The sequence below is a fragment of the Mus pahari genome, chromosome 14 (assembly GCF_900095145.1).
Source record: "Mus pahari chromosome 14, PAHARI_EIJ_v1.1, whole genome shotgun sequence".
NCBI classification, from domain to species: Eukaryota; Metazoa; Chordata; class Mammalia; order Rodentia; family Muridae; genus Mus; species Mus pahari.
Window position 1 is genome coordinate 42,984,890 of NC_034603.1, and position 24,446 is coordinate 43,009,335.

Consider the following 24,446-nt stretch of genomic DNA (forward strand, 5'->3'; position numbering starts at 1 on the left):
CCACCCATGGTGGAAGGGCAGGAGGGGGTGGGGGGGCACTCATTTGAAGGAACATGAGAGCCTGCCTTGCTTTATTACATCTCGCGCTTGTGGAACCCAACCCAGTTCTGTGACAGCAAGAGCCCAGCTGTAGGGAAAAGGTGTTAGCCCATCCTGGAAGGAGACTTCTGCCTTCATGACCGGAACTATTCCTATTACAGGCTGCCTCCAACATTGGGGACCAGGTCTCACCATGGGTTTTGGTGGTTACAAGCCATATTCAAAGCCTCACAAACCTTTACCGTCAGCAAAGCTTGTTACATGTATGGTAATAAATGAAGAATAACAAATCAAAGAATAAAGGCTTTCTATTCAAAGCGGGTTATAGCCAGGGGGCGGCTGCCGTCACTTGCATTTTATCAGAGCCAAAGGCAGACAGAGGACTGGGAGAGGCATTAGTAAGCTCTCTTTGGAGGCAGCTAACATGGAAAGCTGTAGGTAGGCGAAGTTGCAGCCAGAAACCCAAATGTAATTGGCTAGTGCTAAGTGTTTGGTTTCTCTAGCTATCCCAAGTTGGAAGCAGGAACAAAATGAAGTTAGTCAAGATCTGGCTGGCTTTTGCCACAAGGTAAAAGGCTGAGTTTTGCCGTACAGTGGTACTCTAGGTTATAGCTACCAAGCTGGCCTCTTAGGCTGGTGACTGCAGAGAGCCAGGCTGCTGTCCTTGCTTGGGTGCCACAGAGTGTGGGTCCGAGTGTTATTTTTATCCATGGTCTGGCAGTATTCCTCTATTTAGTCTCTCACTTGCCTATAGACACCTCCATGAAAACAGACACCTTGAGGCCATGTTGAATGAACACAGTGTTCTGGGTAGGCTCAAAGGGAAAAGAAAGCATTTGGCCTGGGCCAAGTTTAAAAGGAGAGTTATTCAAAGCTGGGCATGGTGGTGCACGCCTTTAATCCCAGCACTCAAGAGGCAAAGGCAGGTGGATCTCTGACATCCTGGTCTACAGAGTGAGTTCCAGGACAGCCAGGGCTACACAGAGGAACCCTGTCTTTAAAACAACAAACAACGAAAGAATATTTAGATGGGTGAGGGAAGGAGGGGTGTCCCAGATGGAGGAGACAGCATGACCCAAGGCTGGAGATAGGAGAGAGCTCAGCATGCTCCAGGAGTTGCAACAGCCTCCTGTCGAGGTGTTGGCACGATCCGAATGTTGGCTGAGTCCAGGGTACTGAGCAGAGAGTTAGACATATTCCTGAAGGGAGGGTCACAGATATCGAGAGTGATGTCATCAGATCCAAGTTTCAGAGGCACCAGAGGGTGCCGGAGAATGGGATGGGCAGGAGATGGATAGGAAGCAGCAGTGCAGTCAGGAGAAAGCACCGAAGTACGAGCTAAAGCACCGGAAGTACGAGCTATAGGACTTGGTAGACTGGATCCAAGCGACCAAAAGATCGCAGAGTCCCGGGTTCCTGGAAGCCTGAGCTGCTTGTGCTTTCTAGAAAGTGACAGGGTGGCAGAGGGGAGTTTAGGAGAAGGGCAAGGCATGGAGACCCCAACAGGACACACATGCAGACCATTTGGTACAGATCTGGAGTTAGGAGAGTAAGAGGGAGATGGCTCTGCAGAAATTGTGGTTACAGAGGATGTGCGCCGCCCTGCCCCCACCCATAGTAAAATGACATATGAGAGGTGCCTATGACAGGGACCGACTGGAATGTCCAGAAAGATCGGAGCAGTTCTAGGAGAGAGTTCTGTAGAGGAATTTGGGGAGGAGGAGATTTTAAGGCGGCTCTGACCTCAGGGGCACCTGAGGCAAGGTGGAAAAGTGGGAACTGGCAGTATAACCAAGCGTTTGTGCATGAGGAGGCTCTGGTCCCCCCCCTCCCCTTCCCCTGGTGCAGGGCTTGAAGAGGTGGGAGGGGGAGTCAGCTTGCTTCCGGTGAAGGGATGGATGGGAAAGGCAGTTGCTGATACTTCATTTCTACATGGTTTTTTGCTCAATGGGAGCAACTGAAACAGGCCCGCAGCAAGGGTGCCATGGAGTGGGGTTGGCGGGGAGGAAAGAACTCTCCTTGTGAGCTCTGAGGGGGGGAAAGTACACAGTTCTGGCAGTTGTTGGCATCCACGGCCTCGGGCAGAATCCAGGAGCCAGGTGGCGTGGCGTTTGCCCACACACTGGTTCTTGTCTGCTTTCTTTTTCGAATGCGGTGTTAGCCAACGGCAGGTACAAATCTGGAACGCTACCCTCTGGCAAACCCAAAGACATGACAACCAGAGCCCTACTCCCACTCCTTCCGAGGCAGCGGTGGCTGGAACCCAGGGCCTTGGATGGGCCTGGCTGCCACCTGTACCCTCTTACCTGCCCATGTCATCCTTTGGTTTCTTGCAAGGTTCCATCTGTCAGCATAGGAGAGGGGTTGGGGGGGGGGAGCTTGAAGCTCTGAGAGAGATGGGTGTGGGAAAGGCCACTGAGCATTACAGGAGAAGCAGTGACCAGTGCTGGCACGGGCAGTGACTCTGCTCTCCATTTCTGGGAGACAGAACAGGAGCCAGGACCATTCTCACCGTGCATCACTGTCCCTGGTCTTGAGCAGAGAGAGAATGAAGTGTCCAGACCTCAGGGCCACTAAAGACAGAACCTTGTCCCCCCCATTACCAAGGATGCCTTAGGGGTGGGACACACTGAGACACTCCTCTTAGCATGGGGAAGGAGTCCTGTCTAGGAGCCCCTGCACAGTTTGGATGTGCCTTCGAGACCCTGACTTCCAGACCATCGAGAGCCCCCTCCTGTCTCTGTGACAGGCCTTCCCATGCCCCGCCCCTCCTGCTTCTCTTTGCAGTGACTTCTGTCCACACATACTTCCGTAGCTACCCTGGTGGGGTTGTCTGCTTCTGACAGAAGAGGGGGCTCTCATCTGGGGTTCTCCCCAGGAAATAGCTTCAAGATTAAAACATCCCCATTCACACCCTCTGTGGGAACAGTCTGAGGCTTATGGGGAATCGTGTGTGGATTGGACACATGTCACCGTCTCACATTGAGCTGGAATGTAATTAGGTGATGGTGGAAAAAATTCCATCCGTCTCCTGGGAATGCTGCAATAATGAGCCATCAAGACGGGACCGGGGAAGCTGGCAGGGGCTGCTGACCTGAGCCCAAGTGCGGCTCATTCATTAGCTTCGGAGATGCCCGAGATCTGGGCTGCGTAAGCGAGCAGGCCTGTTCCTAAGTGGGGGGCAGGAGCCAGAGTGAAGAGCTTGAAAGCCTGTAAAGTAGAAAAGCAAGCAAGCCATCTCTTCCTGGGCTGGGCCTCAGGAAGCCAGGGCCTTCTACTGAGGCTCGGGGGCAGGGGCACGCCCAGGACAGACACTTGAACTTACCTGTGAGGCAGGGCTGAGGGCAGGGCCAGGCCAGGGAGGGAGTAGCCAGAGGGCCTCTCTAGGAAGGTTATCTCCGAGACCAGTTGGGAGCTCAGGCCTGGACTGCCCTGAGTCAATGCCCCTTGGGTCCCTGAGGGTCACCCAGACTTCCTTAAGGTCCTCTACCTTCCTACCCTCCCACGGAGGTATGAAAAGCTCCAACCGGGCCTGCCCAGCAGTCCAAGGACACCTCCTTTTCTAGCAGATCCCCGCTGTTAACATTGTCTAAGCTCTGCCCCAGTTACCTGGCAACAGCCAGGTAGGCCTGACCCACTCTAAAAGGGGCTGCTTGCCCCCTCCTCGATCTCTTGCCCTCTCGTCTTCTTGCTTCCGCTCTGTCTCCTCGCCCCTTCGCCCCACCCCTCTCTCCGAGTGCTCATGGCCGGCCTCTACTCTCCTCTCTCTTTGCCTTTCTCTGCCTCTACTACCCTCTCCACTCCCCTCCGCATACCCTGAATAAACTCTATTCTATACTATACCGTCCTGTGGACGCTCCCTCGGGGAGGGGGGGGGAGGTGATGCCTCGGCATGGGCCGACTGGGACACCCCCTTTCCCCACACCTCACCACACCTCCATAGAATATAACCCTCTCTCTTCTATCTTTTTATAAACACATCAACCGTTTCACACCAAATAGCCCTACCCAAAGCCCGCCACTACAGCACAAGCTGTTTCCCGGACAGCCTGTCCTCACGCCGGACACTTCCGGTGGGCATCCTTTCACCTGTGGCCCCCCTCAGGCACTTGTCTGTCTTTGCACCCTCTCTTCTTTACCAGGGCTGGAACCCAGGGCTTTTCTTTCTTTCTTTCTTTCTTTCTTTCTTTCTTTCTTTCTTTCTTTCTTTCTTTCTTTCTTTCTTTCAAGATTTATTTATTATATGTAAGTACACTGTAACTGTCTTCAGACATTCCAGAAGAGGGAGTCAGATCTTGTTACGGATGGTTGTGAGCCACCATGTGGTTGCTGGGACTTGAACTCCGGACCTTTGGAAGAGCAGTCGGGTGCTCTCACCCACTGAGCCATCTCACCAGCCCACCCAGGGCTTTTCGAATGTAGACAAGCCATCTACCACTGAGCCGCGTCCTCGCCCTGTCGTCCTTTCCCCCACTTTTGCCTTGCTCGGCTCTGGGGCACTCCTGGGCACTATTCCAGCTATTTCAGGAATTCCATTTGCTCTCCAATCAAGAGCTGTATCCTGGCTTCTTTTTCTGTTTTGGTTTGGCTTGGTTTTTTCGCGATAGAGTTTCTCTATGTACCGCTGGCTTTCCTGGAACTCACTCTGTAGACTAGGCTAACCTCAAACTCACAGAGATCCACCTGCCTCTGCCTCTGAGTGCCGGGATTCAAAGTATGAGCCACCGCCGCTTCGCTTGCATCCTGGATTCTTAAACATCTGAACAGGGTCTTTTCTTGCCGCTTCCCACAACAGTGTAAGCCACTGAAGTAGTCAAAAGGACTCCACAATGGCCAGGGCCAAGGTCTATGCTAGAGGAAGGAGGGAGGGACTATAAGGTACTTCCTCTCCAAGCCACGCCCCTTCCTTTCTCTGGCACCTCCTGGACATTTCCTCCACTGGGGAGCTACTGGCTTACTAGTAGTGTGTATATGGGGATTTTTGAGGGACCCTCAGGACTGGCTTCTTCCAAGTAGCACCCCTAAGAGGTCTCCCTGCCAGACCTTTTATTACTCTTTATCAGACACCAGACTCTGGCCTCCATGCACAGACACACATGTCCCTTCCCCCAACGCACACATATAACACACACACACACACACACACACACACACGCGCACGCACGCACGCACGCACGCATGCATGCACGCACGCTCTTGCACACACAAAACAAAAGGTAATAGGAGATAGTTTCATACAGGTATAAAACAGCCGGGCGTGGTGGCGCACGCCTTTAATCCCAGCACTCGGGAGGCAGAGGCAGGCGGATTTCTGAGTTCGAGGCCAGCCTGGTCTACAAAGTGAGTTCTAGGACAGCCAGGGCTATACAGAGAAACCCTGTCTCGGAAAAAAAAAAAAAATAAAGGTATAAAACATAAGGAAAATAAAGCAATATACACCAATTCTGTCCAATAGAAGGCAAGCTGATGGACTTGAAGCTTTCTAGTAGACGAAGACTAAGAATAGAGCTGGAAAGATAGCTCTGTGGTTAAGAGCACCGACTGCTCTTCCAGAGGTCTTGAGTTCAAATCCCAGCAACCACATGGTTAGCACACAACCACCATCTGTAATGGGATCTGATGCCCTCTTCTGGTTTGTCTGAAGAGAATGACAGTGTATATATGTATGTATGTATGTATGTGTACAGTGTACATAAGATAAGTAAATCTTTAGATGCCTGCCCTCTGCCTTGTCCTAGGATTAAAGGTGTGTGCCAGCACTGTCTGCCTTTAAAATGTTTTTATTTAATTCAATATATTAAAATATTTCCTCTTTCTTGGGGCTGGAACGATGGCTCAGCTGTTCAGAGTATTTGTTGCTCTTGCTGAGGGTCCAAGTTCAGCCCGGGCACTTGTATGGTCGCTCACGACCATCCAGAACTCCAGTCATGCACATTACATAAATCTAAAAGTTAAAAAATCTCTCCATAGGGGCTGGTGAGATGGCTCAGCAGGTAAGAGCACCCGACTGCTCTTCCAAAGGTCCAGAGTTCAAATCCCAGCAACCACATGGTGGCTCACAACCATCCGTAACAAGATCTGACGCCCTCTTCTGGAGTGTCTGAAGACAGCTACAGTGTACTTAAATATAATAAATAAATACATCTCTTAAAAAAAAAAATACTTAAAAAAAAAAAGTACACAAGAAATGTTAAAAAAAAAAAAATCTCTCCATAAATCAATATAAAAGCTATTCATGAGATAATCTACAGATTTTTTTATGTGAATCTTTGAAATGCCATATTTCTTTCTTTCCTTGTTTGTTTGTTTGTTTTGAGACAGGGTTTCTCTATGTAACCCTGGCTGTCCTGGAACTCGCACTGTAGACCAGGCTGGTCTCAAACTCAGAAATCTTCCTGCCTCTGCCTTCCAAGTCAGTGATGGGATTAAAGATGTGTGCACCACCACCCAGCTGAAACAGCTGTATTTCAGTGATTCCAGAGACCACAGCTTTAGTTCATGTGCTGGGTACTTGAGATCCCAGAATTCTGTATTCAGTTGGTCCCTTGCATCTACAGCCCCTTGCCCATGAGATGCACCAGTCACTTTCCCCTGGGCTTGTTGTCCTCGTTAGTTTAAACTCCATTCTGGTGCTCAGCGCCTCAGTGATAAGAATCGTGAACAGAGAGGAGAGAAGGGAGGGCCACAGCTGAGGAGGCGGTGGGCTAGGATTCTGTAGAAGCAGAAGGGAGGACTGCAGAGGTCCTGCTGGCAGAAGGAAGCAGGGGGTGCGGTGGGGGTGCCCCAGTCCACAGACAGGTTAATGGCGCCTGCCTTGTACACAATTGAATTTGCTCTTCTGAGCCTTCTGGCTTTGGGGAAGGGCCTCTTCTCCTGGGAGCTCAGCTGGACTCCCAGAGCCACAGGGCCTGGACCATCCGGGCTTGATTCAATCAGGAGAAATGAAGAACAGTGAGTGGCTTCACAGACATCTTTGTGCCCAGAGGAGCTGGGAGCTCAGCTAGGAAAGATAAGGAGAACTGATGGGGTGGGGGTGGGCTGGTCCCAGGCCTATCCTGGCCCTGTATATCTCCTAAAGAGTGCAACTCAAAGGGCAGACCCCTCCCCGACTCCTGGAGTAAGCTGCGGTTGCCTGTAATGCATCCTCCCCCCGCCCATCTTCCCATGTTTCTAAAAGCTGTTTGTAGAATGATGTAAAAGCAGCTGGGACCTAGTTGGTTCTCTCTGCTGGTGAAACAGTGAACGTGCTAGGACCTGGGGGGTAGGGAGGATGCTGTGGTGGGGAAGAAACAGACAAACAAAAGAGACTCCATCCTCTCCACTGTACTTTCTATGTTGTATCAGCCCCAACTCTGAGGCCTGGGATGTCTCCTCTGTGCAGGCTAGTGAAACAATGGGACAGGCTGAAAACTGTCTAGAGCTCCTAACTGGCATGTTCCTCCAGCCTCTGGACTTGCCCAAGTGCTTTCGACTATTTCTAAATGCTGTCTCCAGTCTTCTGTGCTAGCCGCCGAGGCTGACCTTCCCTCCGAGACTTCCCATCTCGTTCCTCCATGTGCCTCACCTGGGTTTCTGTAGCAAGCTAGATGGCTCTGTGTAGAGCAATAGATAGCGTGTTGGTTCTTTCAGATCACCAATAATTGTTGAGGGCCCAGCACTGTCCTGGGGACAGGGAACGCATAAGCAAATAATTAAACCAGGTACTAGAGGAGTGCAGAGAGGGGAATAAATGGAGCGGGGTTCTTATGAAATCAACAGTGGCTGGGGGCAGGAGGAGGGTGTTCTAAAACAGGGAGGTGATGTCTGATCTGAGACCTGACAGCCAAAACAGAGATGGCCCTACAAAGGCCCTGCCTGGGATGAGCAGCCTTGTAGAAACAGCCAGTGTTCAGACTCCGAAGCAAACGTTACGTGATGCTGAGTCTATGAACTATTCAGAACAGGCGAGTCCACAGAGACTTAAAGGAGATTTGTGGCTGCCAGGGGCTGGGGGAGGGGTATGGGGGTGACTGCTAATGGACATGCGGTCTCCCTTTGGGGTGAGGGAAATATTCCGGAACTAGATAATGGTGGGGGCTGGCACAATGCTGGGAGCACACCACACACGCCACTGAACTGTGAGCGTTCAAATGGGGAATTGTGGGGTGCTCACACGTAGGAAGGATATGTGCAGTTTACCATAAAGCAGAGCCCAAACTCCAAGGCAGCAGCGCTTGCTCTGACCTAGCTGCTGCAGCATGGTGCTAGAGAGGCCAGAGCAATCGTGAGGGTGGTGGGCGTGGTAAACCCGAGAGTAACAGAGTGATACTGTTTGTTTTGCTTTGCTTTGCTTTGTTTTGTGGTGTTTGTGTGATAGCATAGGCAAGGCCAGTGCTGTACCACTGGGCTGCACCCCTGGTCCTGTACTTACTATTCTTGAAAATATTTCTGGCCGTGGTGTGGAGTGTGGAGATGTCGGGACGAAAATAAAAAGACCCAGTAAGGAGGCCATTGTAGGGTCTAGGGGGAGAGAGGACAGTGGTGGAGAAGACAGAGTAAAGTGTAATGGGGAAGGGGGGGAGTTGTAGGGAATCAAAGAGAAGAGAATAAAGGAAAAGGAGACAGGGGAACAGCCTCTGCACTTGCAGCCTGAGCAACAAAAAGAACGGCTCCCTCAGCCACCGGGATGGGAAAGCCTGTTAGACACACTGAGGATGCGGTGAGCCTGACCTGTTTATTAGATACCCACATGGTGACGTCAGTGGATGGTCTAGTGGACTACCATGCTGTCCTTAAGGATGACCATCAGACCCCTTGAAAATGGTGCTAAGCATGTTCTTGTGAGTTTACCCGGGGACAGGTGTGACTACAGGGAAGGGGAGCTGGGGCTCAGTCCTAGAGAACAGGGATACATGGAGATGAGACTAAGCCAGAGCAGAGTGAGGAGCCAGCAAGAGAGATGGAAATGGCAAAGTCCTGCTTCTGAACTTGGAAGTGCTTCCAGAAGGGACAGGGGCCTCTTGACTCTAAGGGCAACCTGGACTATGGGAGTTCCTGTCTTATACAAATGAAGACCAGGGAGCAAATGAGGTCATAGTTGCCATTGGGTATAGCCTTAGGATTACAGGCCTGCCTTCCGGGTGAGCCTGGCCAGTGCTCACCCTAGCTGTCACTAAAGGCTGAAGTAGGAGAAGGCTGTGTTCTGCCCTTTGCAGCAAAAGCCGAACAGAGTGTGGGGGCTTGGGTTAGGAATCTGAAATTGAAGGAAGTAGCCAAGGTTCTGGGCCACCCAAAAAATAAATGTTATCACCAATGGAACGTAGCACCGGGGATCCAAAGGAGCCCAGGACTTGGCACATTCTAAGAGGACCTTACCCTCCCTCTGATCCCCTTTGCCTCTCAGGGGGTGATTCATATTTCAATATATTCCAGCTGAAAAGGGGTCCCACTTAAAGCAGGTGGGAAGCCAGTACATGGAAATTTGATATATTTTGACTAATGCATTTTGAAATTTGAAAACTGCAGACAATTTTATTCAGGATCCATTTTTATACCAACTCATTACTGGGAGAAAAAGGCAAGATTTCAGGTTTCCTGTGAACCTCTAGACCTGTCACTGCCAGGCCCCTCTAAGCAGGCTTGACCTGGTCAGGTCAGCTTTGCATGCAGCCACTGACTGCCTCAACCACCGAGTCCCTGCCGGAAACTCTTTCTTTAGCAACCTCTTTCAAGTACCCCTCTGGGGGTTACCAGTCCAATTTAATCTGACCTTCAGCCCCACCTCTGTCACGCTAACTCCGGCAAATCCCCAGGGCTGGCACTTAAGACAAGTCTTGTGATACAGATGAGGGTTTACACAGAATTCCCACTTCCTTCCCCATCTGCCTTGTCCTTTCTCAGGCCTCCTGAGCCTGAAGCCTAAGGAGTGGAAGCAAACAAGGGAGACTGGGGAGGAGGGAGGCTGTCCACAGGGGAGCAAGAGAGGGTCTAGGAGTGAGCGGTGCTCCTTAAGAGCCAGGGGTCCTCCCATCATGGCTGCCAGCTCCATCTTGTTTGAATCACAGTGGTTACTATCCTGGGCAAAGGGCTGTAGTGTGTTGAGCTTCTGTTGTTCTCACTGGTAGAATGGGGATGTGATTTTTGTAATGGTTTGGGGGAGCTATTCAAGAAATAAACGTGAGTATCCCTAGGATGCACGCAGAGCTGGTTTAACACATGCTTCCGTCCACAGTCTCCAAGTTCTGATCTCCTTTGAGTGAGTAGCTCCCAGTTTGGATGGAAAAACAATAAAGGAAATTGTCTGCCTCTCTAAAAGCCCCTGTGGCTGGGGGTCTGCTTGTGTGGCTCTTAAAGCTAAAGGCTGTGACGCTAAACTTTCTAGAAGGTAACTTGTCAGTGTTCATCAAGGCAACTTGATCTCAATGAAATTGGTCTAAAGAAAGATCAGGAATTTAGACAAAGATGTTTTCAGTGTTATTTAATTTAATTTAACTGACCTTAAAGAATTAATAGATACATTGACACAGTAATAAATCAAAAGTCCCTGGCATATAGAGAGGGGAGTTTCCTTCACCCCAGTCTCACAGTTTCCCATAAGCCTTGCCTCCCAGGAGACAACAAATATCACCAACTTCTACCATCATTCTTTTGTCTTATTTTAATTTGAAACAGGATCTCATGTAGCCCATGCTGGCCTGGGCCTCCTAAGTACTGGAGAACTACAGGCCTGAGCCACCATTCTGCCATAAGTTTGTTGGCTTTTGGTTTTAGTTTAAAATTTTTTTTGGTTTTGTTTTTCCAGACAGGGTTCCTCTAGGTAGTTAACCCTGGCTGTCCTGGAATTCACTCTGTAAACCAGGTTGGCCTTTGAACTCAGAGAACTATGTGCCTCTGCCTCCAAATTGCTGGGATTAAAGTATGCACCACCACAACCCAGCTAGTTTAAATGTTTCTTCTTATCCACCACAACCCAGCTAGTTTAAATGTTTCTTCTTATTTTTTTGTTTGTGGGTCTTTTACCTGTATGTATGTGTGTACACCATGTGGATGTACGGTGCTCTTAGAGTCCAGAAGACGGTATCAGATCCCCTGGAACTGGAGTGACAGATGGTTGTGAGCCACCTCGTGGGTGCTGGAAATCGAACCTAGGACTTCTAAAAGAGCAGCGGGTGCTCCTAATAGCCGAGCCTTATCTCCAGGCCGTCCCATGGTTTCGGGGGGCTTTGTTTCCTTTTATTTTGTTTTGAAACAGGGTGTGTGTAGCCCACGCTCGAATTTACGATGAAGCCCTGACTCGCCTCAAACTAAAGATCCTCCTGCCTCTGTCTGCCAGCTGCTAGGATTCGAGGTCTCGTACCACATGCTCAGCGTAGCCGTGATTTATAACAATAAAAAAAAAAGAGAGAGAGAGACCTAAATGGCCTTAGAGATAAATAAATTATAATGTATGCGTAAGGTGGGATGATCTGCAGTCTCCGGGAATCTTGCCTGCTACTCCTTCGCTCTCCCTTCATGCTTGGGTAACTGGCCCTGGCTGATTGATGAGAACTGATTTCCCCACTGCCCTGTGGCAGGGACCACTGCGCCCACAGGTCTCCCTCAGGATCCTCAGTACAGAGCTGCACAGCTGGGTGGAAGCAGAGGGCTGCATATATATAACACAATCTCAACTTTATTTCTTTAAATAAAAATTTTATTTAAATTTTATACAGCTCTATATAAACGAAGGAACTATTGAAGGTTCAGCAAGGACCTGTCAACGGTTGTCAAGGGTAATGGCGATGTAGTGATTTTTTTCCCCCCTTCCATTTTACTTCTATACTTTCTACATTACCCCACAACTGGCAAGTATTATTTTAAAATGAAAGTAAATAGTGACAGATGACTTTGAAGGAAAATTGAATCGGTAAAAAGAAGGCTGAGAGACCACCCGGGAAGCCCAGGCTAAGTGTAATCTGGGTCAGGTCTCCCAGGCCTGGGGTCTCAAGATGGGCAGTTGTGGGACCCTGGCGATGTGCCTACAAGGAGGAGCCAGAAGCTGAGTACCCAAGGTGCTCCTCTGGGCTCCAAGGGCTGTACAGAGACTCTGTGTGGGAATCAAAGAATACAGGCATGAGGACTGGGGCCTGACGAGCCCAGTTATCATTCGCCCTAGGACACAAGGCAGAGCCCCAAGAGTCCAACAAGAGGCAGGAAGCATTTGGACCGAGGATGGTCGATGGGATTAGAAAGGCATGTTTGCAAACACTTTCAAACTTACGATGCACACTCACTGGAAACCCCACCCTTGGGTGTCCCTTCCCTGCCTCTTACTACACCCAATATCATCACTGGAGAATGTCCCAAGACCAGGCTGGCTGGAGCGCCTGATAGGTTCCACCCTCCTGCAGAGGGCGCTCCGAGGCTGGCTCGCTCAAAAAAACGCCAGCTGTCTGTGTCTTTCTCTCTCTTGCCTCCCACCCCCATCTCTTCCTCCAACCTCAGCGGAGGGTCCTCCTGCTTCATGGGGAAAATAGAACCTGCCAGTGCTCACTGTGATGTCGTCCCTGTAGGTGTCATGGTCCCCCATTATTGGGAGCAGGTATTCCTCAGATCTCCCCCTCTTCGCTGCCCTTTCAGGCTGTCTCAGTTTCTCTCTGACAGTCCCTCTCCTCCTGAATCCTGCTTGTTGGCATGTGAACGGGCTCTATTTCTTCCATCTCAAAAAACAAACACTGGGAGGGTGTGAGAGACAGAGAGCATGGGTAATGGGTGCCCCAGCTTGACTGGGAAGGGTAACTTAGAATGCTCTACTGCCCAGTAGGGTAGCTGGTGTTGTCAATTAATTGTAAATTTCAAAATAGCTAGTAGAGAGGATTTTGGATGTTCCCAACACAAAGAAATGATAAACATTCAAGGCGATGGGTATGCTAATTGCCCTGATCTGATCACCGCATATTGTATACATGTTTTTGAAATGTCAGGCTGTACCCCATAAATATGTACAATTACTGTGCAGTGATTCAAGATAAAAACTATAATTTTAAAAAGCTAAAAACAGAAGGAAATAGCTGCCCTTGACCCCCCCACCCCCACGAGGTCCTTCCTGTTTGTCCAGCCACTTAATGTCAGAGCTTCCTGTGTGAGGGTACTTTGGTGTCCATGGACACTCCTTCCTCCCGCCTTCCCCATAAGAAGAGTCACCCCTGTCCCATGATGCCATGCAGGGCCACATGTGTGATGACAACCAACAAGATGTGAGCAGGGATGATACCGTCTCTTGCAGCAAACATAGGAAAAAACCAAACCAAACCAAAAAAACAGGGTTGGTCTGTCCCTGTGTCTTTTCCCACATAAAGTTAAGCACACAAAGCAGCCACACTATTTATTTATTTATTTATTTGTTTGTTTGTTTATTTATGTTTTTTTGAGACAATGTTTCTCTGTATAACAGCCCTAGCTGTCCTGGAACTCACTTTGTAGACTGGAACTCACAGAGATCCACCTGCCTCTGCCTCCCAAATGCAGGGATTAAAAGAGTACGCCCCCACCCCCACCCCCGCTTCGCTCTTTCATCTAAACCTTTGGGCTTCCAACATTTACACTCGGTCTTCTGTGCGTGCCTGGTTTCTTGTGTTCTACTCCCTCTCCCCTCTCCCCACAATGAAGGAGCCGTGAATGAAGGAGCTGTGTCTCCTAATGTTGCCAAGATAACCATGAAACGGAGGGGAGTGGAGGGGCAGGTGCAGAATGGGGTGGTCAGCAGGTATGGGCTACACTCACAGCCTGGGTATCAGTGCTGAATGCCATTCACTGACAGTCAGGGGTGGGTGGTTCTGTGGAGCTGGAAACAAGGGCTGCTGGCAGAGAGCTGCCGCTTCTCCTTTCATTGGCTGCTCAGGGGTTGGCAGCATCCACCCTTCCCAGCACCCTCTCCTGCATGTCCCTCAATCCCCCATACAGGCATCTCCATAGATAGTTGTCATCCCTTCAAAGGTCCCCTGCCCTGCCACACACACCCAGGATATTGGCACCTACCCATTGGGTTCCAGGTGCACTCACAATTTGCTATCATTTGTGGGGAGTGGCAGTTGGCTTCACAAGGCTCCTAGGCTGGAGGCAAGTCTAAAAGCTCCTGAGAAGGATGGATGCTCTGAAACCTGCATCCCTGTCTGCAGGGCGTGGCGACACATGCCTGTATTCCAGAATGTGGTGGCAGGAGGATCAGGAGTCCCAGAGCTTAGGGCCTTTCCTGGCTACATGAGGTCCTGTTTAAAAAAAATAAATAAATAAATAAAAAGGAGGAAGAGGAAGAGAAGGAGGAGGAGGAGGAGGATTAGTGGTGGTGGTGAAAGGCAGGGAGGGACAGATGGAGGGAAACCCATAGCCTCAACCTGGGGCCCTCAAACCTAGCAGAAGATTTGAGTAACATGAGGGCACACAGTATACGAGCTGGGGTGCGTGTGTGGGATGCTGGGAGAAGTAGAGAGCTCATAAGCCTCGTGTTTTCCACAGAGAGCTGTTAGGCACAGATGGGGATGACAGACTGGGACAGAGGACAGAGTAGAAAGCCAAGAAACCTTCCAAGGAAGGGTCTTAGCCCTGGGTTAAGTGCCTCTCAGCATCTGCTCTTTTAAGAACTCTGGATTCTGGATCATCCTGAGTTGGGGTGAAAGCCAAGATGTCTTAGCAGTCTGGGAACAATATCCTTGCGAACCACAGTGACACAATCTCCCATGTAGGCTGCTCAGGTCTGAGGTGCCCAGCCAAGCTCACTAGGCTCTCCATACCTATGCCCATACCTACCCTTATTGGGGAGATTTTTGTGCCCATCTGGAGTTGCCTAGGTGAAATGACTCCCACTGGCATGGATCATAGGTTGGGGTAGTGCCTCAATACAGAGCTATACAGGCAGGGTAGGCTCCATCCCTGCCCCTACAGTGCACCCCTGCAGGCAAGGTTAGGCCTAATGGGCAGGATGTGAGAGACCCAAATTGCTCTCAGGAGAAACTGTCAGTCCAATTAGCATGGTGCTCCCAACCAGACCCATTTCAGGGGACCAAAAGCCAAAATGGTAGCTACCCATTCCTCAGCTGAGGGGAATCCTGGTGCTGGGAGAACCTGCACAGGGTGTTTGATTCTGAGTGTGAGAGGTGGTGCTGAAGGCAAAGAGGATGAGGACCAAGATAAGACACCTCAGAGACATCCCCCATCCTCAGTATGTGCTGCCTCCCTCTGGGATGCTGGGCCTGGGATGCTGTACCTAGGATGCTGGGCCTGGGGTGCTGTACCTAGGATGCTGGGACTGGGATGCTGTACCTAGGATGCTGGGCCTGGGATGCTGTTTGAAAGGTCTGGTCCTGGTCCCTTTTTAGAGTGACTAACTTTTTTTTTTTTTTTTTTTTTTTTTAGCATTATTCCAGCTTAGTGCTGAATGTCCCATACCTTGGGAAACTTCCCAGTCCCAGTCTATGTCCCCTTGCCAAGGAAAGGACTGGTATTGGGTCCTTCTCAGAGTGCTCATCCAACAAATGGTCACTTCCTTGATGGACCTAAGGAGCCTTGATGAGAGCCAAGTTCAGGTGTCTGTTCTCCTGAAGGCTCTGAGTCTCCCAGGACTAATTACAACCAACGTTTATTGAGCACCTACTATGATCCAGGCCCCAGGCTTGAGCCTAGGGCTTTTCTGAGTGTCATCACTCAACTCTCCAGAGACTTGAGAAGGTGACTCCCTCCCCCCAGAACTGTTAATGAGCACCTACTGTGTGCAGGGAGCACACTCATCAGGACAAAGCAGCAGCAGACAGAAAGGAAACAAGTGACTTATGTCGTGCTGTCCAAGAGGTTGTGTGCTGTAGAGTAAAATGTCCCAGGGGAAGAAGCACCTTGAAAATCGCTACTCAAGAGTGGCTTCACTGGGAAGCAGCCCTGCAGACACACTGGGAACCGGTCCAGGTAGACGAAACAGCATGGACAAAGGCAGGAAGCTGAGGGCTGGCATGTGGGAGGGATGGCCGCAAGGTCTGTGTAGCCAGGGAGAGGCAGGGCCTCTGGGCTGTGAGAAAGACCTGGGGCAGCTTCTGGTTAGATGGGCACCCTGGAGGATGAAGGCAGAGGAGCAGCAGTTTCTGACTCACGTTCCCTGGACTACCCTAGTTCCTGTTGAAGGAGATGTTGGGGTTAGGGGGCAGGGCTGAGGGGCCATCCAGGAGGCTACTGGGTGAGTGGTAGCAGCAGCGAGTATGATAGATGGATAGATACTGGATACATTCTAAAATCTAGCCAGCAGAACTTCCCGAGAGTGAGCCACAGCAGCTGATGTGAAGGGATCATCTTTACCCAAGATGGAGAAGCTGTGAACGGAGGAGGCCAGAGAGGGAGAGAGGAGCTTGGTTTGGATGGTTTCAGTTAGACAGATGGAGATGTGGGAAGGGCAGGTGGGTACCAGTATCTGTGGGCTGGAGGACTGGCTGAGCTTTCAACGACTGCCCCATTTTGCAGGTGAGGAAAACGAGGCTCCTTCAAGCATTAAAAGGAGCAGCCAGGATTCAACTTCGGCCTCCACTGCCCTGTTCTACTCACAGCCGTGGATAGGAGGCTGCCGGCCGTTCTGCACAGCAGTGGAGGCTGAAATGGGAGCCCAGCTGTTCCCTGGCCAGCTTTCTTGTCTTCAGGGCCGAGCCAGGAAGGAGCCTGTGCTTAGAACACAAGTGGTACAAGTGCCAAGTGGCCTGAGGCGCCAGCAGCCCCAGGAGTGCAGCCAGCCTGGCCTGAGGCCGCCATCCCCACAGCAAGAGAGCATTCGGTTAGCATCGATTGCTCAGGGAAGAGCAGCTGGCCAGGCTGGGGGCAGGGAGGGAGGGCTGAAGGCCAGAGAGATTGGCTACATGGCCGGGCAGCCTGGCAAAGCTTCAGAGAGACCCACTGACCTGCCCAGGGGCCATGGGGATACCTCTACTGGGGGTAGAAGGGCAGTCCCTTGTGTGCTAAGCTGCAGCGGCAGCGGCTGTCCTGACACTTTGGAGCCTGAGAAAGCTGACCAGAAAGCCTATTTGAGGCTGCTCTACCCATTCTGGGCATCAGGGAGCTGATTAGAGCCCCAGCCTGAAGGCAGGGTAGCTTGGTGGGACCTGTCCCGCCACTGTGTTCTCCAACTGTGACCAGCCACTGATGCTCTTGGGCACCTCATTTTCTCCTGTGCAAATGTGGCTGCTGGAGGGCTTGCATTAAAGCCGTATTCCCAGCGTCAGATCTCTCTCGTTAGTTCTCTCCCTACTTCTAGTGGACAGGGCTTGTGTGGTCTGGGTTTAGCAGACACAAAAGCCCTGCTGATGCTGGTTCTGTTGCCAAGCCCTCTGGCTGCCTGAGCCCAGCTGAGCTGAGGTTACAGTCTTCCTTGGAGGCTCTGCACCATCACAGGGGAGTGAGACGCACAGGCCCTTTCCCACCCCAGTGCCTTTGCACATGCTATTCTGCTGCCTTAGCCTTGCCACCCTTAGATCCTGGGGGCGGGGGGGGGGGCTGGTCCCATGGGACCATGGTGAGGTGGCTTTTCATGCTCAGCTTGGCAGGAGGAGTTTGGGGTTTGCCAGCTGACCCGAGGCCACTGCTAGCTCCCTTGCTTGCATGCCTTCTGTTGAGCGTGTGTCTGAGCAGATTCCCCTCCCAGCTAAGGCAGCTGAACAGAACAGGACCCTAGCTCAGAGGTCAAAAACTCTGGCAGGTTGCAGAAGGACTGGTGTTACAGAGGGGATCAGTGACCAAGCAATGCTGACTGGTGGCCCAGGGATAGCAGAGGCTTTCCTTAGGCCCCTCCCTTAATTTCCCCTATACTCTCCTGGTACCCACCAGGGTATTGCCACCCCATATGCAAATGGAGCATGATGCTCGTTGCCAGGCCCTTCCCACACTGGCTTCCATGGCTCTCCTAGGCTAGGGGGCAAGTATGAATGGAAGAAGGAATGACGGAGGCTGTAGAGCCCCTTGGGAGCTCACGTGCGTGGGAGGCCGGACGCTTGGGAGTAGCAAAGCAAAACACGATGAAGGGCATCTCCTGGAGGGAAAGGAGCGTGGAGCTGGGTCTTCTCCCTTCCACCCCCTCAAGTAGAAGACAGCCCTGCCCAAGAGGCGCCGCCTGATGAGTCTGGCAGGAGAGGTGCAGGGCCCCTCCACAGAGACTTGGATTCCTGCTAATTTGCAATTTTAAAATGCATGGCAAAGGCTCCATCCTCATTGTTGGTACATTAATCAGGCAATCAGTGGGGTGGGGCTCCCAAGGGCCTCATAGAGGGGGCATAGAAGGCGCCACAGTGATACAGTGCTTGCCTCCCTAGGAAGAAACCTGCTGGGTGACAATCCTAGGATTGGCACCTGCTGGCTCAGGCAAGGAGTCTAGAAGTGGCCAGGGCTGACTGCAACAGCTAGCTCAGGGTCCTGGAGTAATACCACTGGCTTTCAAAGGCATGGATGCAGAGTAGCTGAGCCCCTCAACACCCCCTGCCCTCCCCCCATTAGAAGAGATGGAGGCTTGGAAGGCTAATGTCCCTGGCATGTGGAAAAATACTAAAGGACAGGGACCAGCTGTCCTGAGCCTACATCCTATTAGTATGCTTCCAGAAGAGCCCTTCACTGCAGGAAGTGACTGTCCTACAAGGACAAGGTCCTTGTGGTCTCATTGCCTTAGGCCTCCTAGTGATGATAGCCTATTCTTCCTTGGGGTAGCAGGGGAACTGAGCCTGGTTCTGCATCAGGACTTGGCTAGAGTCCCATTGTCATCCCCTCCCCCCCACCCCCACCCCCACCCCCATTGCCCTCTTAGAGGGAGAACCGGAGTCCTACCTTCATGCTGCTCTGCCGTCTGCCTCCTCCACTTGCCACGGTGTGCTTATAAACTGGTTACTAAGTCCACACCTGAGGTTTGGTGCAGTTTGGTTTTATTTTTCCTAAATAGAGCTCTAGCCTGTATCCCTTGGAGGCCCCTATGCAAGGGGTAATCTCCCCAAGGGACTTCCAGATTCTTTTGGGGTGCACAGAGACAGAGCAGCCACAGCAGGTAGGAGAACACAGGGGAGGTTGAGGGTGCAGCAAAAGCCCTCTGTAAACTCCGATGAGCTGTACAAATGTCGAATGGTATTAGTGATAAGCCCACTGCAGCCCCTACCTGCCTGCAACTGCAGGCCGGGAAAGAAAAGCTTTCATTTTCACAGGACCCCCCAGTGAAGCCTCTGCTGTGTCTCATCCAGCATCAAATGTGGGACAAGCATCACGAATGTCCTTGAACCTAGAGTCTGGGCTTTCCCAGGGGACCAGGACAGGGACTCCCCTTGGGGAAGGTTAGGGTGCAAGCCAGGCAAGGAGGTTGGAGCTGTGGGTCTGTGGACTGTGCAGCCAGTGTGAAAACTGATGGCACAGGGCAGGCTGCCCTCCAGCCGACTGCCTCCCTCTGCAGCGCAGGAGCCCTAGGACAGAGGCTGGCGGGCTGGAGGCCACACCCAGGATGCGGAGGAGGAAGATCGACAGAGTAACATTTAGACATGTTTGGGAGCAGGAAATTGAGGCAGAGGTGGCTATAGCCTGCATGCTGTCTAAGGGTCAGTGGGCAGAAAGCACTGCAGAGGGCCTGCAGAGCATAGCCCGGCCCAGAAAGGGTCCTATGCTGTGCCGCCACTGCCGCTGAGGTCATAATTGCTCTGAAATCACAACTGAACCCAATTATGCAAAAACTAAATTATATGCGATGATTTTTATGTGCTGGAAACATTCAGTTGAAGCCGGGTGATTACAGGGGACGAGAAGCAGCTGCCACTCTCTGGGAGCCCATAACTCCCAACAGCTGGGAGCTGTCAACTTACGATGCTGTTTCTGTCGGGAATGTGGGGGGGGGGTTGGGGGAGTTGGAAGTCAAGGTGGCGACCTACTCTGCCAGGAGCCTGGGCAGTCCCTGGACCTGGGACCCCGGTGGGAAGCCTGGTCAGAGGCCCCCTGGGTCTTCCACTTGCTCTGAGCACAGCTAGCAGCGAGGAGATTCAACTCATATTCCCCCAGGGGCCCTGGCTCTCTCAAGAGTCCCAGCTGAACAGGCTGGAAAAGAAGGGGCAAGAGGCCAACTGAGACGGCATAGGTCGTGGCTGCCTGGCTCTTCAGGGTGGGCGTCTTGTAGGCCTGGAGCCTGTCCCCATCTTCCTGACGCGCCTGCTGGGCCACTTGGGGCAGCTGTGACCCTGGGTAAAGGCAGGTAATGACAATCGTCCATAATGAGGCGGCTTCCATAATGAGCATAGGCCTATTACCCGACCACAGGCTGGACACATCCGAAAATAATTATTTTAAGGATCCATTAACGAATGCCTAATTAATGCCCAATTAGAGGGAAGCTACAGAGGAAATGCTCTGGACAGTCAAGAGGCAAGGCCCGGTTTTATGGCCACAGCCTGGCAATCTCCAGCACGGGTAGAGAGAGGCAGGGGGCCAGAAGGTGAATCAGAGGGGGGCAGCCGCGATCTGGCAGTACCATGAACCCCAAGGGAAGCCTCGTGCGTCGGCCCTGGTGTCACTCACACCCCCTCACAAAAACGTGCCTTGTCTGTACACCAGCTCAGCCCTGTGAACTGTGTTTAACACATGAGGAAACAGAGCCATAGAGAAAGAGTTGTAGGTTTGAAGGTTTTGTACCACAGTGTGAAAGAGGCATTTATTGAGGCATGCTTTGGTATTGTGGACTCGATGCTTTCTTTATTTTGAGGAATCATTTAAACAAAGTGATCATTCAGGACTCCAGATTTGCTTTGTTAGAGTCATTCCTCTCAAAGGCAGCTAACAGTGAGCGAGTGGCAGAGCCGGAACCAGAGCCGGAGGCCGACTCGCTTGTGTTCACAGGTGTGTTCCACCCTGCAGTGGGGCTGACAGTCTGAAGAGGTGTCCGGATGGGATTAGAGACTTTAGGGACAGAGCTAAAGAGGTGTGGAGACAATGTGGGCCTTGGCCCCAAATGCCCTGTCCAACCTCCAACCCCCTGCTTACAATACAGAGGACAGAACCTCTGTGAGCCAACAGGGTCATTTGCCAGTCCCCCATTCCACCCTCTGTTCCCCACCTATCTCCGCCTCCTCTGGGCAGCCCCTCACAGCTGTTCTGTCTCTCCCCACCAGGGTGCTGTGTGGAACTGCTGCTGTTGCTGCTGGCTGGAGAGCTACCTCTGGGTGGTGGTTGTCCACGAGACTGTGTGTGCTACCCCGCACCCATGACTGTCAGCTGCCAGGCACACAACTTCGCCGCCATCCCAGAAGGCATCCCAGAGGACAGCGAGCGCATCTTCCTGCAGAACAATCGCATCACCTTCCTCCAGCAGGGCCACTTCAGCCCCGCCATGGTCACCCTCTGGATCTACTCCAACAACATAACTTTCATTGCCCCCAACACCTTCGAGGGCTTTGTGCATCTGGAGGAGCTAGACCTTGGAGACAACCGACAGCTGCGAACGCTGGCACCCGAGACCTTCCAAGGCCTGGTGAAGCTTCATGCCCTCTACCTCTATAAGTGTGGACTGAGCGCCCTGCCCGCGGGCATCTTTGGTGGCTTGCACAGCCTGCAGTATCTCTACTTGCAGGACAACCATATTGAGTACCTCCAAGATGACATCTTTGTGGACCTGGTCAACCTCAGTCACTTGTTTCTCCATGGCAACAAGCTATGGAGCCTGGGCCAGGGCATTTTCCGGGGCCTGGTGAACCTGGACCGGTTGCTACTGCATGAGAACCAGCTACAGTGGGTTCACTACAAGGCTTTCCATGACCTCCACAGGCTAACCACCCTCTTTCTCTTCAACAACAGCCTCACCGAGCTGCAGGGTGACTGTCTGGCCCCCCTGTTGGCCTTGGAGTTCCTTCGCCTCAATGGGAATGCTTGGGACTGTGGCTGCCGGGCACGTTCCCTGTGGGAATGGCTGCGAAGGTTCCGTGGCTCTAGCTCTGCTGTCCCCTGCGCGACCCCTGAGCTGCGGCAAGGCCAGGACCTGAAGCTGCTGAGGGTAGAGGACTTCCGGAACTGCACAGGACCAGCGTCTCCTCACCAGATCAAGTCTCACACGCTTACCACCTCTGACAGGGCTGCCCGCAAAGAGCACCATCCATCCCACGGGGCCTCCAGGGACAAAGGCCACCCACATGGCCATCCGCCTGGCTCCAGGTCAGGTTACAAGAAGTCAGGCAAGAACTGCACCAGCCACAGGAACCGGAACCAGATCTCTAAGGCGAGCTCTGGGAACGAGCTTACTGAACTGCAGGACTATGCCCCTGACTATCAGCACAAGTTCAGCTTTGACATCATGCCCACTGCGCGACCCAAGAGGAAGGGCAAGTGTGCTCGCAGGACCCCCATCCGTGCCCCCAGTGGGGTGCAGCAGGCCTCCTCAGGCACAGCCCTTGGGGCCTCACTCCTGGCCTGGATACTGGGGCTGGCGGTCACTCTCCGCTGAGGACCCAGGGCTCCGTCACCCAGCACTGCCACGTGTCCAGCAAGGAACAGAATCTTTTCTTCTTTTCTTTCTTCTTTTTTTTTTTTTTTTTTTTTCTAAATGGAAGATCTGCTGGGTTTCAGGAAAAGGCTGCTGAAGCCTTCAGCCACAGTCTGGACCCTTCCTGGTGGATTATAAGCCCAAAGTGTACAGCTGTAGACAGGAAGGGTATCACATCTCACTGGGCTGTCCTGACCGAGCGCCTCGGGACCGTATCCACTCCAGCACAGTGGTCAAAGGCACGCAAAGTGAGTCATTAGTGGTGTCGGGACATGCGCCCCTTGAAGAAGCTGGGCTCTGTGGAAGCCTGGTCATTTGGAGAGAAGGGCTGAAGGACCCTGCTGGTTTTGGAAGGAGCAGGATTCAGAACAAGGCTCTCCCAGAGCCAGCTGGGGCAACCAGCAATCTCAGAGCACTCTTGGCTCTTGCCTGAGATCACTTAGTTAACCTGCCCTGTCCAACCCTATGCCATCCTCAGTCCCTACCCATGGGGGTAATGCCTCTCATTCCTGACGTCTCAGGCAGCCCTGGCAGACCTGCTGGGGTCCAAGAACCAATCACCAAAGGAGAGATCGACAGAGGATGACATTCAGAACTTTACTCGCAATGAGAGTCACACAGAAGGTGCAGTTTTATACCTATGTCCACTTATATATATTCTCACTCTGCCCACACACCCACATAATATATATATATATATATATATAAATATATAAATGCACAGGTCCCCCAACCCACTCCTTACCAAACTGTATGTCTTATCATGTTTATAAACTATATGGGAACCCATATTTGCTCAACTAAGAACTGTATCAGTAATTTCTAGCAAGGAAAAAAAAAAAAAAAAACTGCGGCAATTTTGTTCAGAATCCCAGCTGGCAACAATAGTCCCTGGGCTTGCTGGGGGCAAAGGTGTCAGTGGGAAGAGTCGGGAAGGAAGAGAAGCAGTGAGAATCACTTCAGGGGACCAACATTCTTAGGTACTTAGAACATCACCTCGTTTTTATATGCAACACATGCCTGTCTGGCACCCCGGAGCACCCCATCACCCCTACTGTAGAAGCTGCAGACATTAGTGAGAGAAATGGATGTCAGGGTGCTGGAGGCAAGCTAGGCGGAGCTGGGGAAGACGTTTCTGGGGTTTTCAAGCTGGCAGACAAGGCAGCATCTACAGTGTTAGTCCAATGGGTTGGATGGACAATGTCCTTCTTAGCGCTTTGCCAGTGACAGTCTGTGCAGGCCAGGGAGGCTCTGCGCTCTGGCCTCAGGAGAGGCTGAGCTGCAGTTTTAACATTTAGGCTCTTGGGCCAGTGAGTAGTCTGGCAGTGGGAAAAAAATCTAGTGGCCTTAGCAGATGAGGGTGTTTCAGTAGCCATCTCAGGAACCCTGTATCACAGTGGTCCTGCTCCTCCTGCTCCTCCTGGATGACCCTAGGATGGGCAGAGATCAGAGGGCCAGACTCAGGGGTCAGCCTGGAAGGCAGCCTGCAGGCAAGCCCAGTCAGGGGATGGGGGCCGTTGGCCCAAGGATCTCTGGCAAGCACAGTCTCTTGTGCTTTGCACAGACAGACCTGAATTCCCTACCACGAGGAGTAAGAAATGCTGAATCCAATTAAGAGAGAAAAAAAATAATAAAAATTCTCTTGGACAAGAACCCTGTTTTTTATTTCCTAACCCTGCATTCCTGATGGGGTGGCAGATCCTGGGCTTTGGTGGGGTGGGCGAGCCTGGCCAAGCTTGACTCTGAGAACGCAGCATGCTTGTTGGCAGGAGGAGCCCAAGGGAGCACTGACTCACAGGAACACACAAGAACATGCTCTCTCCCTCTCTGTCTCTGTCTCTCTGTCTCTCTGTCTCTCTGTCTCTCTCTCTCACACACACACACACACACACACACACACACACACACACACACACACGGCACTTCCTTCACCCACATA

At 51.8% G+C, this 24,446-nt stretch overlaps 1 protein-coding gene across 1 annotated transcript in view; it reads left to right on the forward strand.

Moving 5' to 3' along the window:
* The window catches only part of Rtn4rl1 (reticulon 4 receptor like 1), a 50,964-nt gene extending 27,670 nt beyond the window's left edge, over window positions 1-23,294 (forward strand). Inside the window, exon 2 of the mRNA XM_029546463.1 lies at window positions 21,144-23,294. Within this exon, the coding sequence (XP_029402323.1) occupies window positions 21,144-22,468 (1,325 nt within the window). The 3' untranslated portion in view covers window positions 22,469-23,294. The remainder of the gene's footprint in view (window positions 1-21,143) is intronic.
* The last annotated feature ends 1,152 nt before the right edge of the window (window positions 23,295-24,446 follow it).